Below are 21,202 nucleotides of genomic sequence, written 5' to 3' on the forward strand. Positions count from 1 at the left end.
CACCGGGCCTCTAGTATGCTAATAATATGCTAAGGTCTCTCAACCGCTCACTATGACATGCACTGACCACTAGGGGGAGACAATAGACCAGTTGACCATTCGCTATGACATGCACTGACCACCAGGGGGCAAACAGTCAACTGGTCTACCAGTTGCTATGATGTGCACTGACCACCAGGGGGCAGACGCTCCAACTTCCAACTGGTAGGTTAGCTTGCTGTTGGGGTACGGCTGATCGGAACTGAGCGAGATGGGCCGAACATGCCCTAGAGCCCTCCCGCGGTCCCTCCCTGGCTAGCCAACCTCTCGTGTCCCTCCCCAGCCCCAGTCGTGTACTGGTGGGGTCCCTTGGCCTAGCCTGCACCCTCTTGCAATCCGGGACCCCTTGGGGGATGTCAGAGGGCCGGTTTCGGCTTGATCCCATGACATTTGGACATCCCCCGAGGGCTCCCGGACTGCAAGAGGGCACAGGCCAGGCTGAGGGACCCTCCACCCAAGTACATGAATTTCATGCACCAGGCCTCTTGTATACATATAAGTTCATTGGTTCATCTCTCCTTACCCCTCCCCTCTGAAATATGTCAGTGTATTGCATGCTTCAATGTCTCTGGGTCTCTTTTGTTCATCAGTTTAATTTGTTCATTAGATTCCAAATATAAGTGAGATCATGTAATACATGTAGGAAAGGCTTTCTTAAATACTAGAGGTCCGGTGCACAGATTTGTGCACTTGTGGGGTTTCTCAGCTTGTCCTGCACCCTCTTGCAATCCAGGACGCCTTGGGGGATGTCAGACTGCCGGTTTTAGCCTGATCCCTGTAGGCCAGGCCAAGAGACCCCACCGGGCCTCTAGTATGCATAAAAGATCTTTGGTTAATCTCTTCTCACCCTCCCTTCTCCCCACTTCCCTCAGATTCATCTGTGTGTTCCATGTTTCCATACCTGTGTGTTGAACGTCTGCCCCCCTAGTGGCTAGCGCACGTCATAGCTACTGATTGAAAGGTCGAACAGTCGCTTAGCCTTTTATATATATAGACTAGGGGCCTAGTGCACAAAGTTGTGCACCTTGAAAGGAACTGTGGGCCGGGAGGCTATGGTAGGCACAGGGGCTGGTCTCGGCACACCCTCTGTGCCCCTGCCCAGCCCCTTCTGCCGTAGCCCCTGGTTCCCTATCTGCCAGCAGCTCCGCTCCCGCTGTCGCTTCTCCCACACGCTGATGGCGACAGCTCCGCTCGCACCCGCTGAAGGCGTGGAGCAATTGTGGCCAGCGCCAACAGCGGGTGCAAGCGGCAGCTGCTGTCCCGATCTCCCCTCAGGAGCAGGAGGAGGTGGAGAAGCCCTGAGGGGCGATTGGGGTCGGTAGCTGCCGCTCGTACCTGCTGATGGTGCTGAGTGATCGGGCCTGGCACCGGGCGCTAGCAGTGGGTGCCAGCGGCGGCTCCAATGCCAGCAGCGGGTGCAGGTGGGGCCAGCGCCAGCAGCAGGTGCAAGCACCCGACGGAACTGCGACACGCGGGAGCAAAGAATTTTAAGTAACCACCAGTGGCTTGCACCGATGACAGTGACCGGTGCCCCACCTTGGTCTGGCACTCCTGCTCACCTGCTCCACCATCCCACTGCAGCTGACGCCCACTATGTTCCACGCACGCCCTCTGGTGGTCAATGCACGTCATAGCGACCGGTTGTTCGGTTGTTCTGCCATTCAGTCTATTTGCATATTAGCCTTTTATTACATAGGATAACTACTAACTAAAAAAAAATCACCTAGGATACGTGGTTAAAAATACAGATTCCAAGGCATGAAACATTCTTATTCAGTAGATCTGAAATAGACAGTGTAGGAAAAGGGCATTCCAGTCAGGATGAAAAGCATTTAGGAACGAATGGACTTTTGAAACACTACAGCAGATTCAGATAATAGCAAGATGTCCCCTTCAGATAACTTTTCTGACAAGTGGTAGGTACAATACTGAAGTTAAGGTTTTTTAAAGCACTTTGCACAATGACTAAAGTACTAAACACTCAATAAATTTTATAGTTCTAATTACTCTCATATTTCTTATTTTCTGAAGACTATTTGTACTAGTTAATTTGCTTGATTATGATTTTTGGGATGAAATAAGCTTAGAGAATACACAGAAACAAGTTGTAATTTGTAATTTTATTTTTGCAGGATTTTCTCTCTTCTATCAGCAATACTACATTTGGGTAATATCTGTTACAAAAAGAGGACATACCGGGATGACTCCATAGATATCTGTAATCCTGAAGTTCTTCCTGTTGTCTCAGAATTATTAGAAGTGAGTGATTACATTTTCAATTGTCATTTCAAATACTGGGTAACTTGTCAGTTTTTATTTTGTGGAAGTTTTGTAGGGGTAAATAGGTTAATGCTTTTTTATTAATAGTGTTTGCCCAAAAGATGGAAATTTTGCTATTGCGTGTGCCACAATGTTTGGAAAATTTGGGTTTTCTACCCTGCCTCCTCTTGCCCTAGATACCCATAATCCCTCAATTTGCTGTATAGGATGAATATTTCACTCAAGATGGCATAATATTCTAGGCCTTTACTACTTTTTCTTCTATATTTCAGATTTCTTCTCATGTTAAGACTTTGTTTAGATTGTTTTATTTGAAGATGGGGTACCTGGATGGATGGGGAGAAAAGGATACTAATTTTTCTTCATAGTTATATAGAAACCTACGATGCTTCTTTCCATAACAAGGTCTTTATTACCTTACTAGAGGCCCGGTGCACGAAATTCGTACACGGGGTTGGGCCCTTCAGCCCAGCCTGCACCCTCTCCAATCCGGGACCCCTCGGGGGATGTCCTACTACCTCTTGCAATCTGGGACTGCTGGCTCCTAACCACTTGCCTGCCTGCCTGCCTGATTGCCCCTAACCCCTCTGCCTGCCTGATCGCACCTAACCACCTCTGCCTGCCTGCCTGATTGCCCCTAACTGCTCCCCTACTGGCCTGATCACCCCTAACTGCTCCTCTGCTGGCCTGATCGCCCCTAACCACCTCTTCCTCACCCCGCACCTGGGACCCAGAATTCCCTCCTCCAGCCAGTCGCAGGCACCCAGGACTTGGGCTTCCTTCCCTCTGGTTGACTGCAGGCACACAGGACCTGGGTCGGCTTTGCCTGGGCCAGCCACAGCCGCAGGGGACTGTGGATGGGCGGCTTCGCCCGGTCGCAGCCGCATGTGCCTGGGACCACAGGGTGTGCGGCTTGTCCCTCTCCCAGGCCGCAGCCTGGCTGGTCCCCATTCCTCTCTTGCGAGCTCATTTGTGCCTGGCTGGTCCTCATTCCTCTCTCCCCAGTGTTGAGTGTCTGAGCCATTATTGCGTGACGTCGTGAGGGCGTGATGCCCATTTGCATATTAGCTCTTTATTATATAGGATTATATAGGATTCTTTCTGTAGTGATGATTTCTCATGCTTCCCAGCTAACTTCTCGTCTTGCCAGATTCATTTTGAAAGGGATATCATTTTTCATAGGCTCTCTCCTATGACAGAGTAAGGAAATATATGTATGTATACTAACCTAAGTATATTCATATATCTACAAATATTTTTGTATATATATATATATATAAATAAAGATGAGGTTTGCTAATGTTTCTAACTAATCCATTATCACATGTATCAGTCTAGCCTTCTCCCCTTACTTATATGTAAACTCCCACTCTAACATTGAGGAACCTGTCTCCCATCATCTTCCATTCATTAATTATTCAATTCTAGTATACATGTATAACAGTATTAGAATTGTTAACCCATACTTCTGTGGGAAATGACTTTGTCAACTAGAGTAGAGTGCTATAGCGCATAGTTCCTTTTGCCTTTAGTTTTATAGACTTCCTTCATTTTCAGAATTAGTTTTCTTCCCACCCACTTTCTTGAACATTGTGGTTGTTTCATATATTTGTCATATAGTCAGATTCTCTTGTCATGGTCTGAATTCTTTTCTAGGATCCCCCGGTGCCTTAAATAATTTGCTAAAACTTTGTATAGATTAAGATTCACTCTTTGTGCTGTATGGGTTCCGACAAAGGCATAATGTCATGTATCCTCTGTTAAACAGTATCATACAAAATAGTTTCCCTGCCCTAAAAATCTCCTTCACATAATCAACCCCTTCCCCACTGATGCCTGGCAACCACTCACCTTTTTACTAACTGTAGATTTGCCCTTTCTAGAATGTAGCATAATTGGAATCATACAGTACGTAGCCTTTTCAGACTGACTTGTTTCATTTAGCAATATGCATTTAAGACTCATCCATGCTTCTTGTCTCAATAGCTCATTTCTCTATATTGCTGGGTAATATTCCATTATAGCTATATCATGGTATAGCTGTATCATAGTTTATTTATCCATTCACCTCTTAAAGGATATCTTGGTTGTTTACAGTTTTTTTTTTTTGCAATTATGAATAGCTTGCTTTTTTCTATTAAAATATTGCTCATCTTTAAAATCTTGATTCATGTGCCAGCTCATGAAGTTTAACCTTGTTAAATGGTCTGACTCCATCAGTTTCTACTTAACATAGTTTATTTTTAGTTTTATAGCAGAAAGTTAATTTTTAACTAGTTTATGCCCATTATAAGGTGGCGGTGTTCTCTGAGAGCAATGGATGCCTCTTTCTTGTTTATCTGACCTTAAAGTGTTTATTATTTTGTACATGCCTGGGTGTTGCTTATTAACTTTCAATGGAATGAGTTAGCCTGGCAGAAGGGGCAGGAGAAGGGAGGAGTACCTTAAGTCGGAACTAGATTCACTCAGTGGAAATTCTACCAGGATGTTGAGTGTGGTATCTAAAGGTTGTAATTTTCAAGGTCATGAAGGTCAGAGAAAATTTCAGTCAGGCATTTTAAGTAATATTTTAGTCAAACATTTGGAATTGTAATACAGGGATTGTGGCTGGTGATCAACAAGTAGCAAGGTTTTTGGTTCTAGTGCAGTATTTATTCTTTGGTGAGAGACTGGTAAGAGCAATTCAAAGCAGTACTCAGATATTGGTAAAAAAAAAAAAAAAAAAGGAGAAATAAAATCCTGAGAATGCTTACCAGTGTCAAAGTTAGGCCAACAGCAAATGTGATTTGATAGCAAATCTCACTTTATAACATAAGCTTTTAAAATTCTTTCTTGTTATATATAGTTTGGATTGGTTCTAGGAATAGAGATTGGGTAATAAGCAGAAAGAAGATATCTTCAAAGATGAGGAGCTAGAGAAGATATGACAGCACCTACCATGGTATCCTGTCTATAGTTAGCATAGTGATTAATCACAAAAACAATATATAATTATATATGTGGTTTCCGATGGTCTTAGGCGACCCCTGTGAAAGGGTTGTTCGACCCCCAAAGGGGTCACGACCCACAGGTTGAGAACTGCTGCTCTAGCCAAAGGGCAAATAAAGGGATAACCTAGCAAGACAGAAAACATTTAAATAATAACCACTCAATTCCAGCCAAACACTATAGGAAAAATAACTATGCTCCTGCACCCAAACTATGCCAGCCAAGGTCAAGTAGGGAGCCCAGACTGCCACCCTACTTGTCTGTAACAAGGATTGGGGTGCAATGTTAGAGGAGGCCTAGTGGAGAGGCAGGACTTTTACCATAGCTCAGTGGTAACAAGGTCACCTACTTCAGTATCAGTGGAGACTGCCAGAACTCCCTACCCCATCCATTGGTAATGAGGAGCTCCCTCTCACATGCCAATGAAGGCTTAGTGGAGAACCTGGACTTCTGCCTCCACTTTGCAGTAACAAGGGAGTTCCTCCCACCCCTTTCTGGCTGGAGGGGTATCAAAAAAGCCAGATAAGCCATCAATAATTATTCTAAATGTAAATGGTCTGAATTCACCAGTAAAGAGGCACAGAGTAGCAGAGTGGGTCAAAAAACAAAACCCAACCATATGCTGCCTAAAAGAGATACATCTAAACAGCAAAGACAAAGGCAGATTCAAAGTAAAAGGGTGGGAAATTATTCTCCAAGCAAATAACATCCACAGAAAAGCAGGTGTAGCCATACTTATATCTGACAAAATAGATCTCAAGATAACAAGTGACAAAGCTGGACATTTTATAATGATAAAGGGAACACTACATCAAGAAAACATAACATTTCTTTTTAAAAATATATATATATTTTATTGATTTTTTTTACAGAGAGGAAGGGAGAGGGATAGAGAGTTAGAAACATCGATGAGAGAGAAACATCGATTCAGCTGCCTCCTGCACGCCCCCGACTGGGGATGTGCCCGCAACCAAGGTACATGCCCTTGACCGGAATCGAACCTGGGACCCTTCAGTCCTCAGGCCGATGCTCTATCCACTGAGTCAAACCGGTTAGGGCTTCCTGGAAGATTTTTGATTGCTGTTTCAATTTCTTCGGTAGTTATCGGCCTATTCAGGTTTTTTTATTCTTCTTGGTTGAGTTTTGGGAGCCTGTATTTTTCTAAGAATATGTCCATTTCAACTAGGTTGTCCATTTTGTTGGAATAGAATTGATCATAGTATTTTTTCATAATCATTTGTATTTCTGTGGGATCGTTTGTTACTTCACCTCTTTTATTTCTGATTTTGTTTATTTGGGTCCTCTCTCTTTGATTCTTGGTGAGCCTGGCTAGAGACTCATCAATCTTGTTTATTGTTTCAAAGAACCAGTTCTTGGTTTTGTTGACCTTTTTAATAGTATTTTTGGTCTCTATGTTGTTTATGTCCACTCTGATCTTTATTATCTCCTTCCTTCTGCTTACTCTGGGCTTTTATTGTTGGTCTCTTTCTAACTCTGATTTGTAGGGTTAGATAATTTATTACCATTTTTTCTTGTTTTTTTTGAGGTAGGCCTGTAGAGCTATGAACTTCACTCTCAAGACTGCTTTCACTGTGTCCCATAAATATTGGATTGTTGTGTTTTCATTATTGTTTTTTGCCATGATGCTTTTTATTTTTTCTTTGATCTCTCTGGTAACTCAATCATTGTTTAATAGCATGCTATTTATCCTCCAGGTGTTTGATTTTTTTGATTTATTGTAGTTAATTTCTAGTTTGCCATTTTGATCTGAGAAGATGCTAATATGATTTCTATCTTCTTGAATTTGCAGAGACTTTGCCTTTGTCCCCATATATGGTCTATCTTTGAAAATGACCCAGGTGCACTTGAGAAGAATGTATAATCTGTGGCTTTGGGGGTGCAATGTTCTAAAGATGTCAATTAATTCCATCTGATCTAGTGTGTCATTTGTGATTGATATTTCTTTTCTGATTTTTTTGTTTAAAGGATTTGTCCAGTAGTGTTAGTGGGGTTTTAATGTCCCCTACTATGACTGTATTGCTGTAAATCTCTCCCTTGATATTCTCCAGAAGTTTTTTTATGTATTTGGGTGCTCCTGTATTGGGAGCGTATATGTTTACCAGAGTTATATCTTCATGTTGGATTGTTCCCTTTAGTATTATGAAGTGGCCTTTCTTATCTCTTGTTATGTCCTTCACTTTGAGATCTAATTTGTCAGATATAAATATTGCTACCCAGCTTTTTTTTCATTTCCATTCGCCTGAAAAACCATTTTGCATCTCTTTACCATCAGTCTTTGTGAGTCCTTTGTTCTGAGATTGGTTTCTTGTAGACAGCAGATATAGGGGTCATGTTTTCTTATCCACTCAGCTACTCTGTTTTTTGATTGGGGCATTTAATCCATTTACATTTAAAGTTGTTATTGCCCTGACTGGTTTGGCTCAGTGGATAGAGCATTGGCCTGCGGAGTCAAGGGTCCCAGGTTCGATTCCAGTCAAGGGCATGTACCTTGGTTGCAGGCACATCCCTAGTGGGGAGTATGCAGGAGGCAGCTGCTTGATGTTTCTCTCTCATCAATGTTTCTAACTCTCTATCCGTCTCCCGTCCTCTCTCTAAAAATTCAATAAAATATATATATAAAAAAATAAAGTTATTATTGATAGGTACTTGTTTGTTGCCATTTTTATTCTTTATGCCTGTCTTCCTTCTTTGCTTCCTATTTCTTCTTTTTTACAGCAGACCCTTTAGCATTTCTTGCATTGCTGGTTTGGTGGTGATAAACTACCTTAGTTCTTTTTTGTCTGTGAAGCTCCTGATTTCACCCTCAATTTTGATTGATAGCCTTGCTGGGTACAGTATTCTTGGATTCAGACCCTTCCTTTGAATGACTTTGTATATTTCATTTCATTCCCTTCTGGCCTGATGGATTTCTGTTAAGGAATCAGTCGCTAGTCTGATGGGGGATCATTTGTTGGTAACTTTCTGTCTTTCTCTGGCTGCTTTTAAGATCCTTACTTTGTTGTTGGTTTTTGCCAATTTAATTATAATGTGCCTTGGTGCCAATTTAATTATAATGTGACAGACGTCTTTTGGGGTTTATTTTTTTGGGATTCTGTGAGCTTCTTGGACTTGTGTGAGTTTTTCCCCCTTTATATCAGGGAAGTTTTTTGTCATCATTTCTTCATATAGGTTTTCTGTTCCTCGCTTAGTTTCCTCTCCTTCTGGCACCCTTATTACGCAGATATTTTATTTTTTTTATGTTGTCCCAAAGTTCCCTTAGGCTCTCCTCCTGTTTTTTAAGTTTTTTTTCTAGATGCTGCTCTGCTTGGGTATTTTTTCCTACATTGTCTTCTAGCTCACTGATGTGGTCCTCCGCTTTTTCTAATCTACTGTTGATGCTTTTTATTGAGTTATTTATTGCAGCGATGTCATTTTTCATTTCTTCTTCGTTCTTCTTCATTTATTCTTGGTTCTTACACATATTGTTGAATTTGTCTTCCAACCTTTTCAGTGACCTTATGACCATTGTTCTGAATTCTTTCTCTGACATATTGCTTGCCTCCATTTTGTTTACTTCCTTTTCTGGTGATGCCTCCTTTTCTTTCATATGCAGTTTCTTTGTCTCCCATGATCTCTCCTGTCCAGGTGTCTGGTTATGTAGCTCTTTCTCTCCTGCATTGACTGAAAGGCACAAAATAGAACATAACAAGGCACAGCGCACAAGGCACCGAACACAAATGTATTCAGGATACTAATAATCCAATATAAAGGTGACCACCAGAGAAAAGAGAATTAGGGGATAAAAAAGAAAAGAAAAAAAAGAGTGCAAAAATCATATTGAGAAAAGTAAAAAAAAGTAAGAGAGAAAAGAAATAGAATAAAAAAGAAGGGGGAAGATACTATTTATATGGGGAGAAAATTCCAATAGAACAACAACTAATCCAAAAAAATGCAAACAACTAATACCAAGATATGAATGCAAACTACAAATAACAACTAATAACAAGCCAGGAGAGGAAAAACAGAAGAAAAAAAAGAGAAACAATCACACAAAGAAACAAAAAAACCAATCTAATCAACAATCAAACTAGCAACAATAATAAGACAGAGAGAAAGAAAGGCAAAACAAAACAAAATAAAACAGAAAACATAAGTAAAAAAACAAACAAAAAAAGGGAAGAGAAAAAAATTTGGATAGTGAAGAAAGAGAAGAGAAAAGTGTGTATGGACTTGGACCAGGCGATCAGAAGTTGGATATATAAGTAGGATGAATTGGTAATGCGATAAAAAGAAGGAATAGGGAAAATCTAAAGCAGGAGTAGGGTAAGAGAAACAGGACAACAAAAGGGTAAAAATGAGGAAGAGAGTGTTGGTATAAAGGTAAAGTTGAGATAGAATAAAATAATGCTAAAGGATAAATGAAAAAAGGATGTAGAACACTAATCCCAAAATGAAATAAAATAAAATAAAGAGAAAATAAAATGAAACTTTAAAAAACGGTAAAATAATCCTATATAATAGAGGTAATTCACAAATTGACTCACACCCTCGCACAAGATGGCTGCCCCCATGGGGTCACAAGATGGCTGTGCCCATGTCATCACAAGATGGTCACCACAAGATGGCCGGCAGGGGAGGGCAGTTGTGGCTGATCAGGGCAGCAGGGGAGGGCATTTGGGGGCAGTCAGGCCTTCAGGGGAAGACAGGTAGGGGCAACCAGACTGGCAGGGGAGGGCAGTTAGGGCGGGCCAGGCTGTCAGGGGAAGGCAGTTGGGGGCGATCGGGCTGGCAGGGGAGCAGTTAGGCGTCGATCAGGCTGGCAGGGGAGCGGTTAGGGGGCGATCAGGCTGGCAGGGGAGCGGTGAGGGGGCGATCAGGCTAGCAGGCAGAAGAGGTTAGGGGCGGTCAGGCAGGCAGGCAGGCAAGCGGTTGGGAGCCAGCAGTTTCAGATTGTGAGAGGGATGTCCGACTGCCGGTTTAGGCCTGTGGGATTGGGCCTAAACTGGCAGTCGGATATTCCCTGAAGGCTCCCAGTTTGGAGAGGTTGCAGGCTGGGCTGAGGGACACCCCCCCCCCCCCCCCGCCCCAGTTCACGAATTTCGTGCACCTGGCCTCTAGTAGTAATAACAGTACTGATTAAACATAAAAATATAATAATTGAAAAGGTAAAATCAAGTGAGAAAAAAATTAGTTCCTTCAGTAAAAGATAAGAAATAAAAATGTGCAGTAGTGAAGGTCATTCAATTCCTCTATTGTTCTGTTTGGCACGCCTGGTTTCCTGTCAGGGTATCAGGACAGTATTGAAGTTCCCTGTGTTCCACAGGTCCTCTTTGTTGTAAGCCAGAATCCTGTTTTCGAGCAGGCAGTATTTCTTTGTTTCTCAGCCTGCCTGTGATTGTATTTACACAAGAGTCAATTTGTGATTCAACCCCTGTGTGGCAGTGTTTCTGTATTGACATCCGGGGCTATAAGTCCTCTCTACCCAGTATTTAGAATTTGTTTTCCCTGCTGCACTTAATACTGGTTTGGGGGTATGGACTGCCCTAGAGCTGGTTTTCTGATATTTCTCCCCACGTTCCACAAAAACAACTCCCCCCTGCAGTCTCTGAGAGTGTGATCCTCTGTACTGGGCTTAGTAATCAAAAGCAAGGATTTAAAGAGAAAAAAGATCCAGAGTAAGTGTGTGAACTTGCGACTTTTTTGCCCCTTCACTGCGCGCGACTCTGCTCACTTCTCTGTGCATGTCTTTTTCCCCTGGCACAGTGCAGCCGATTTACTGGTGAAGCTTCATGCTGCCTTTTTGTGCCCAGTCCAGCTATGGGTTGATTTCTAGAGTTCTCTTCTGTCAGCAGTCCTGTGGACCCCTTTCCACATTTGCAGACTACGCTGGCCCCAACGGTTATGGATTTTGTGGGGCGCAGACTTCCTCCAAACCTCTAGATCCCACTGCGTGTGTTTCTCGCTCCAGCCTGGATCGCAGACCTCACCTTTCTTTGAGCAAAATCTTAACTTTCCTTGAGAAGGTGCAGAGCTTGTCCGAGTCCGCGTATTCGCGTTGCTTGAGACCCGGTGTTTGTGGGTTCGCAGCTGGTCCCTGGGTCTTGTGGTTGTAGGGTCCTGGGAGGTATTCAACTCTTCCCGATTGAAGGTAAGCCTAGGCTTCTGAACACAGTCACTCTCCACTTCAAGATGGCGTGGTCTCTGCGGCAGAGCCGGTCACTCCGGGAGAGATTTCAGCTGCAGTGGAGGCTGCCTGGTCAGGGGAGCCAGTCTGGTAGTCCCCAACAGTCCCTTGGAATATAGCTGTCCCTCACTCACAAACAGACACTCCCTGTACGTCCACACACTCTCCTTTTGTTCTCTCACTCACACACTATCTTGCAGCCTACCTTCCCATCGGCAGCCATCTTCAATCTCAAAGATATTTTGAGCCAGTAGTAGTAACAGTACTGATTAAACATAAAACCAATCTAATCAACAATTAAACTAACAACAACATATATATATATAGTTTCTAATCTGTTTTGCCTTTCTTTCTCTCTGTCCTATTTTATATATATATAAAACTAAGAGCATTTGGAAAATTATAGACGTATATAATGAATTCAGTAATATTTTCTTTAGGATGCTTATCAAATAGAAACAAGATTAGTTTTGTTTCTGTGCTTGTGTATAGTGTGTAGATGTGTGTACAATTGTTGTCAGGTTTTAGTGCCAGCATTAAGCCAACTTCTTGAGTTAGGTTGTTCTTCATTCTTTTACGGATTCTTCTGCAATTAAAAGAAGAAGTTGGACCTAGAGGGTATTATACTATGTGATATAAGTTAGAGAAAGAAAAGTACCATATGATTTGCTTATATGTGGAATCTAAAGAACAATAAAATGAACAAACAAAACAAAAACAGACTCATAGATACAGGGAACATAGTGATGGTTGTCAGAGGGGAGGTTGTAAGAAGTACAGTTTTGACGTTATAAAATAGTAATGGGGATGTAAAGTACAGTATAGTGGATATAGTCAATAATATTGTAAAAACCATATATGGTGATGGTTGAGTATTGGAAATATCAAAGTGTATGATTTTCCAACCCCTATGCTGTACACCTGAAACTGATGCACAGTGATATTGGGTATAAACTATAATTGAAAAAATTAAAAAAAATTTGCAGAGATTATTATATTCCATAAAAATTTGAGAGATATCAGCCCTGTGATCAACTATATTTGACGTCCTTTCAGTTTATTTGGGGTTAACTATTTAGGATTTTCAAATTTGGCATGAGTTAATGTTGATAATTTATGTTTTTCTAGGAATTAATGTGTTGATTAAATATTTAAAATTTATTATGTTTGTGTTCTTTGTAAATATGCTAATGTTTAAAAGTTTTTTTCTATGGTGTTAGCTTTCTGTATATTATTTTCAAACTAGAGCAGTGGTTCTCAACCTTCCTAATACTGTGACCCTTTAATACAGTTCCTCATGTTATGGTGACCCCCACTTTCATTGTTACAAATTGAACATAATTAAAGCATAGTGATTAATCACAAAAAACAATATGTAATTATATATGTGTTTTCTGATGGTCTTAGGTGACCCCTGTTAAAGGGTAGTTCGACCCCCAAAGGGGTTGCGACCCACAGGTTGAGAACCGCTGAACTAGAGGCCTGGTGCACAAAATTCCTGCACGGGGTTGTGTGTCTCTCAGCCCAGCCTGCACCCTCTCCAATCTGGGACACCTCGAGGGATGTCCGACTGTAACGGGCAGTTGGACATCCCTCTCACAATCCAGGACTGCTGGCTCCCAACCGCTCTCCTGCCTGCCTGTCTGATTGCCCCTAACAGCTTCTGCCTGCCAGCCTGATCACTCCCTAACCGCTCCCCTGCCAGCCTGATCTACACCTAACTGCTCCCCTGCCGGCCCGATTGCCTCTAACTGCCCTCCTCTGCCAGCCTGGTCACCCCTAACTGCCTTCCCCTGCTGGCCTGGTCGCCCCCAACTGCCCTCCCCTGCTGGCCCAGTCACCCCTAACTTCCCTCTCTTGCCAGCTCGGTTGCCCCTAACTGCCCTCCCCTGCTTGCCCGATTACCCCCAACTGCCCTCCCCTGCCGGCCCGATTGCCCCTAACTGCCCTCCCCTGCTGGCCTGTTTGCCCCTAACTGTCCTCCCCTTCAGGTCTGGTCGCCCCCAACAGGCCTGATTGCCCCCAACTGCCCTCCCCTGCCGGCCATCTTGTGTCCACATGGGGGCGGTCTCTTTGACCACATGGGGTGGCCATCTTGTGTGTTGGAGTGATGGTCAATTTGCATATTACTCTTTTATTAGATAGAATAAGGGGCCTTTTAGCCTTGGCTGTCGTTTCTCAGTGGTTAGAGCGCTGGCCCATGCACCTAAGGGTTGCAGGTTCGAGCCCCTGCACTGGTTGGGGCATGTGTGGGAAGCAACCAGTCAATGTGTCTCTCTCACATGGATGTTTCTCTATCTCTTCCCTCCTCCCTCTATCTATTCCACTCTCTCTAAAAATCTATGGGAAAAATATCCTTGGGTGAGGATTAACAAAACAAGAAAATAATGGGCCTTTAGATATATTAGTTCTGCCATTTAATTTATTAATTTTTGTTTTTATACATGTACTTTTCCTCTGTGTTAAATTATGAAACATTTTCAGCACAATACATATAGGAAATGATTTAACCACCTGAATGTATACTTACAGTCCTACACAAGTAATAAGACACTGCATATAATTAAAGCTCACTGTGTGCTCTACCCCTTCCAGAAGTAAACGCTATTCTGAATTTGATGTTTATCATTCCTATTCTTGATTTTATATTTTCTGAATAGATAGATATTTCCATAAAGAATATATAGTTTTGTTCTGCATGTTTTCACAATTTATATAAATGTTATACTGTGTGTATCATGCTAGACTTGACTTTTTCATTCCATATTATGATTTTGAGATTTTTCAAAGCTGATTTATATACTCTAGAGCAGGGGTGGGAAAACTTTTTGACTCGAGGGCCACAATGGGTTCTTAAACTGGACCGGAGGGCCGGAACAAAAGCATGGATGGAGTGTTTGTGTGAACTAATATAAATTCAAAGTAAACATCATTACATAAAACGGTACGGTCTTTTTTTTTTTTTTTTAGTTTTATTCATTTCAAACGGGCCGGATCCGGCCCGCGGGCCGTAGTTTGCCCACGGCTGCTCTAGAGTCTTCTTTTTAGTTGCTTTTTAAAATTCTATTCTATGAATAAAACAACATAGCTTATTTGCTTTAGTGGGGATTGAGGTTTGTAATTTTTTCATTTATAAATAAGACTAGAGGCTGGTGCATGAAATTCGTGCACGGGGGAGGAGGATCCCTCAGCCGGGTCTGCACCCTCTCGCAAATCCAGGACCCCTTGGGGGATGTCCGACTGTCTAAACCGGCAGTCGGACAGCCCTCTTGAAATCTGGGACCGCTGGTTCCTAACTGCTCGCCTGCCTGCCTGCCTGATCACCCCTAACCACTGTGCTTGCCTGCCTCATCACGCCTAACCACTTGGCTGCCTACCTGATTGCCCCTAACCACTCTGCCTGCCTGCCTCATTGCCTGTAACTGCCTCTGTCTCGCCCCCACCACCGTGGCTTGGTCAGGAAGGACGTCTGGTATGATGTCCGGAAGGTCATTCGGCTGTCTGGTCTAATTAGCATATTATGCTTTTATTATTATAGATTACGATAGACATTCTTGTACATGCCTGCTGTTAGCATGTGTGAGCATTATTCACAGGACAATGATTTTCAACCTTTTTAAAATCTCATGACACACATAAACTAATTACTAAAACTCTGGCATACCAAAAATATATTTTTTGTTGATCTGACAAAAAATAGGTATAATTTTGCTTCATTCATATTGGATGGCTATTGTGTTGGCTGCTGTCATTTTTTTTATTTGAAAATCTAAGGGAAAAGAGGTCAGTGCCCCTGATTAAATAGTTACGTATTGCATGTTTTAAAAACTCTTGAGGCACAGTGGTTGAAAATTGCTGTCTAGAGTATAGTTTAAGGAGTAGACTTTTGTGTTAAGGTATATACACATATTGAGGTTACTGATATTGACAAATGACTTTCTACAGGGGTTGTACCAGTTTATACAAGTATATGGAAATAACCGTTGCTCCATGTTTTTGCCAGCTTACATTTGCTCATTCCTTTAGAAAAATTTCTTGACCATACTGCATAGATCTTTTATTTTTAAATGTTTCTTTCATTTTTAATAATAATTGCTGAAATTTAGAAATACACCTCACAGTATAACAATGGTTTTTTTCTTTTATTGTATGTATGTATGTATGTATGTATGTATGTATTTAAATATATTTTTATTGATTTCAGAGAGGAAGGGAGAAGGAGAGAGAGATAGAAACATCAATGATGAGAGAGAATCATTGATTATTTGCCTCCTACCCGCCCCCTACTGGGGATTGAGCTCGCAACCAGGCATGTTTCCTTGATTGGAATCAAGCCCAGGACCCTTCAGTCCACAGGCCGACACTCTATCCACTGAGCCAAACCAGCTGGGGCATAATGCTGGTTTTTTAAAATCACATGTGTTTTCTTAGTTTTATTGTGTTTTTGTAATCTGCTATTTATTTTGGTTTATAAAAATATCTACACTAATAAAAGAGAAACATGGTAATTAGCGTACGACTGCTACCCTTCCCATTGGCTAATCAGCATATCCTTATGCAAATTAACTGTCAGCCAAGATGGCGGCCGGCAGCCATCCACTGAAGTGAGCAGGGAGGCTTGCTTGCTTCAGTGACTGCGAACTCCAACGTTCCCTGCCTAACTTGCCGGCCTCTCAGCTGCAACTCTAAGCAGCTATGTACTATGTTGCAAATAAGAAGCTAAACAAAACCCCAGAAACCAACCGGACTGAAAGCCAGCCGGACTGCAACATTGTATCGATGTTTTCAGCAGCGAGGCCTCAGAGCTAAAGCTGGCCCAGAATTAAAAAAAAAAAAAAAAGAAAACAAGAGCGGTTGGGAGCTTCAGTCAACTCACCAGCCTGAAAACAGCCCTCAGCACCTCAGCCAGCCTGGGCAGGCCCCCCGTGGGGACCCCCACCCTGATCCAGGACACCCTTCAGGGCAAACCAGCCGGCCCCCACCCATGCACCAGGCCTCTATTCTATATAGTAAAAGGGTAATATGCCTCCTGGCACCGGATCAGCGGAGCAGTGAGGCTCCCGGCACCGGGATCAGTGTGACAGGGGGCAGCGCCAAAACCCCCTGATCACCCTGCGGCTCTGTATGTGATGGGGGCGGGGCCACAACCTCCCTATCCGCCCTGCTCTGTTCGTGACAGGGGAAGGTGCCCCAACCCCCTGATCAGCCTTGCTCTGTGCCTGATAGGGGGGAGCTCCCCAATCCCCTGATTGCCCTGCAGCTCTGTGTGTGACAGGGTGCGGCGCCCCAACCCCCTGATCAGCCCTGCTCTGTACCTGATAGGGGGGAGCTCCCCAATCCCCTGATTGCCCTGCGGCTCTGTGTTTGACAGGGTGCAGCGCACCAACCCCCTGATCGGCCCTGCTCTGTGTGTGACAGGGTAGAGCCATAACCTCTCCATCGGCCCTGCCCTGAGTATGACAGTGGCGGCGCCCCAACCCCCTGATCGGCCCTGTTCTGTGGGTGATAGAGGGTGGCGCCCCAACCCCCCTCCATGGGCCTTGTTCTGTGTGTGACAGGGTAGAGCCATAACCTCCCCATTGGCCCTGCCCTGAGTGTGACAGGGTGCAGCGCCCAACCCCCTGATCCGCCCTGCTCTGTGTGTGACAGGGGGCGGTGCCCCAACTCCCCTATCAGCCCTACTCTGTGAGTGACAGCGGGGAGCTCCTCAACCCCGATTGGCCCTGCTCTGTGTGTGACAGGGGCGGTGCCCCAACTCCCCTATTGGCCCTGCTCTGTGCATGACAGGGGGGAGCTCCTCAACCCCCTGATCGACCCTGCTCTGTGTGTGACAGGGTACGGAGCCCCAACCTCCCTGATGGGCCCTTCTCTGTGAGTGACAGGGGGCAGCGCCCCAACCCCCTGATCGGCCCTGCTCTGTGCGTGACAGGGGGTGGCGCCGCAACCTCCCCATCGACCCTGCCTTGAGTGTGACAGGGGGTGGTGCCCCAACCCCCCAGTCGGCCCTACCCTGAGCGTGACTGAGGGTGGCATCGCAACCTCCCAATCCGCCCTGCTCTGTGCATGACAGGGGGCGGCGCCCCAACTCCCCAATTGGCCCTGCTCTGAGCCTGACCAGGGGCTGCACCTAGGGATTGGACGTGCCCTCTGCCACCCGGGAGCAGGCCTAAGCCAGCAGGTCATTATCTCCCGAGGGGTCCCAGACTGCGAGAGGGCACAGGCCGGGCTGGGGGACCCCCCCTCCCCACCCCCCCGAGTGCACAAATTTTTGTGCACCGGGCCTCTAGTTTTAAATATATCTGAAAGGATATGGTTTTATATTTAATCTTTGTTCATTTTTAGTTTTACTGTATTTTGTGAAAGTAATGTGCCTCAAATTGTCTTTACTTTTTGAAATTTGAGGATTGGGCAATAGAAGGTATATTTTTCAAAAGAAGGTCAATTTTCTTTCCTTTTTTTTTTGGTTAATCCTCACTTGAGGCTATTTTCCCATTGATTTTTAGGGAGAGTAGAAGAGAGAGGGAAAGACAGAGTAACACCAGTGTGAGAGAAACACAGCGATTGGTTGCCTCCTGCATGAGCCCCTACCCAGGCTGGGGAGGAGCTTACAACCAAGGTACGTGCCCTTGACTGGCATTGAATCTGGGACCCTTTGGTCCGCAGGACGATGCTCTATCCACTGAGCCAAACTGGCTAGGGCAAAAGAAGGTATATTTTCTTTATGGTGCAATCATATTTTAATAAAATGATTGATCTGTCATGAATTGCTGGTGTCAGGGTCATATCGTATTCTTATTTTTATAACTCATTTCTCCTTGTAGTCTACTCTATTTTGCTTTATGTATTTTATATTATCTACATAAAATCTTATGAAAATTCTATATTATGTATGGATGCTTTATAAAATACCCTGTTTTACCATTTCATGCTCACCAGTGTGGTAAAAGTAAAAAGTCTGATGATACCAGGTATAGTCAAGGTTTGAAGAAATAGGAAACTCTCAGTGCTGCTGCTGAGAGAGCAGGTTGGTAAAAATTGTGTACAGGAGTTTGGCAATATCCTATAAAGCTGAAAATGTGTACACTACAACCTGGTAATTTCACTTTTAGGTATGTACTTCAGAGAAACTCTTGAAAGCATATGCAGGAATATTTACTGCAGTTTATTTTCTAATAGAGCAAAAATATAAGTGGTGTTAGTGCCTAAAAGTAGAATGGATCACATTGTGGTAATTGATATAGTTTTGTGCTATATAGCATTTAAAATGAACAAGCTTGATCTAAATTATCAAGAGTTATATCTCAAAAATAAATGGGAATATGATATACAGATAAAAGTTAAATTCACTTGACAGTATAAGATAATGTTTATGAAAACATCTAATATGTACTGTATGTATACATAAATAAACTGAAATGACACATAGCAAATTTATGATAGTATTGGCCTCTAGAGAGTGAGAACAAAGGAAGCATGAACTTTATCTTAAAGTTTATCATCTGTAAATAAAAGTAAACAACTGAAACATAAATTATTACCCATTGCAATGTTCCTGGAACTCAAGAAGTGTTGTTACTGTTCAGTCCTTTTCTCCAGGTTAGGAGATTATGGTTGATCGTCTTAAAATGTTGTTTATACTATTTTATATTTTCCATATTCTGCACAATAAAACATGTTTCTCCATTATGATCAGAATGAAAACTTCAATTTAAAAAGACCCCTTTGATTTCTTTTTTTTTGGAGGTCTGGGAGTGGAGTCTATGGGACACATGTTTAAAAACATTTTAAAATAAAATTGATTTCAGAGATAGGAAGGGAGAGGGAGAGAGAAACATGGAGGAGAGAAAAACATTGCTGCCTCCTGCATGCCCCCTACTAGGGATTGAGCCCGAAACCGGGCATGTGCCCTGACTGGGAATTGAACCTTCGACTTCCTGGTGCATGGGTCAACGCTCAACCACTGAGCAGAACCCGCAAGTTAGGACACTTACATTTCACTTTGGCCAATATTTAAAATTTTCCAGTGTATTGTCTTTCTTGTACTCTGTTGTCTACTATTTGCTAATCTTAATTTTTTTCTATATGGCTTTTCAATAAATAATTCAAACCATTGTTATGAATCTTATATATTGAACTTACTTTTCTGTTGTACAGGTTAAAGAAGAGATGCTACTTGAAGCATTAATTATGAGGAAGACTGTGACAGTGGGAGAAAAGCTTATTTTACCATACAGACTGGCAGAGGTATGAGTAGATTTTCTCTGGATCAAAGTACTCTGATAATTTTTAGAAGTTTGGGTTGTGTCATTTCTCTTAACACAAAATGAAAATAACAAGAAAAAATGTTGATTGAAATATTTCTGGGCCCTTGAAATTTGTGAACTTTCCATCAACTTGAAAACTAAAAGTTGAATGTGATTTAAGGAATTAGGCTTATATTTTTCTTAAAAGCTCTTAATCTATTCACCATTCTTAAGTTTCATATTATAAATGAGCAATATTTGACCCAATTGATTATTCCTTCTTTTTTTAAAGTATGTTTTTATTTATTTCAGAGAGGAAGGGAGAAGGAGAGAGAGAATCATTGATTGGATGCCTCCTGTACACCCCACACTGGGGTTCGAGCCCGCAACCGCAACCTGGGCATGTGCCTTGACTAGGGATTGAACCGTGACCTGGTTCATAGATTGATGCTCAACCACTGAGGCAGTTTCTTATCTTTTGGTATTTCAGACTCTCCTGGTTTATTTTTTCAGTTTTAATTTTGTCTGTTTGCTTTTTTTTTCTTTCGTTCTGACCTCTGAAAGATGGAATGCCCTATGACACAATCTTTATCTTTTCCTCTCTGTATTCTTTATCTAGATTATTTTACCCAGTCCTATGACTTTAAATATAATCTGTATAGTAAGGCTTCCAGGTGAGATTTATTGCTATAGTGAACCATTGTTGTTGTACTATCCAGGTGTATAGAAGTAAGAAACTACTGAAAATCTGATTATTTTTAATGTAATTTTATGAAAGTGATAAGAAATGAAACTCTATGAGAGTTATAAAAATAGGACAGCAATATGAGATTAGAAGACACAAGGGTGGGGAAATAATGATTGAACTGTAGAGAATGCTTTATGGGCTGACGTTGATCCATTTATCCCACTTTTTGGGTCCCCCCTAACTGTACCTACAAGCCTACATATTTTCATTATGTCATGTATCTTATGTCATATTTTATAATGTCCACCTTTGAGAGCTTTTTTCTAAATAGCAGAAAAAGCCAACCTGTTTTTGTGTAAGCTTTCATTGCTTTTGTATTTTCTTTAACTTTTTTCATTATAAAGCATTTTAACTTTAAATTTAGTTTTCTGAGATTATATTTATAGCCTCTGCTCTATTTTTTATTTATATTTATTTAGGGTATTTGTTTAGAAATATGTGCTTAGAAATGTGCTAGGCATTAGATATAAATGAGGAGCAGTCCTTAAGGCTTTTAGTATTTCATCTGAAGATAAATGGAAGTTTCCAAATAAATCTTCACTCTGGCAGCAGTGTGAAGAGTTATTTGGAAATGAGTATATTAGTTTTGTGTAGCTGTGTAACAGACTTAGGCACTTAATACAATTTTATTATCTGACAGTTTCCAAAATCATGTCTGGGCACAGGTTAGGTGGGTACTCTGCTCAGGGTTTCACCAGGTTGAAGTCAAGATGTATGTCA

General features: G+C 42.4%; 1 protein-coding gene across 10 annotated transcripts in view; it reads left to right on the forward strand.

The window, feature by feature from the left end:
• The window catches only part of MYO9A (myosin IXA), a 429,988-nt gene that overhangs the window by 164,025 nt on the left and 244,761 nt on the right, over positions 1–21,202 (forward strand). For all 10 annotated transcript variants that reach the window (XM_070431053.1, XM_070431061.1, XM_070431045.1 and 7 more), the window contains 2 exons: positions 2,172–2,298; positions 19,646–19,735. In XM_070431053.1, the coding sequence (XP_070287154.1) occupies positions 2,172–2,298; positions 19,646–19,735 (217 nt within the window). The remainder of the gene's footprint in view (positions 1–2,171; positions 2,299–19,645; positions 19,736–21,202) is intronic.

Source organism: Myotis yumanensis, unplaced genomic scaffold (assembly GCF_028538775.1).
Source record: "Myotis yumanensis isolate MYYU_CA2020_CCGP unplaced genomic scaffold, mMyoYum1.0.hap1 SCAF_1, whole genome shotgun sequence".
Taxonomy (NCBI): Eukaryota; Metazoa; Chordata; class Mammalia; order Chiroptera; family Vespertilionidae; genus Myotis; species Myotis yumanensis.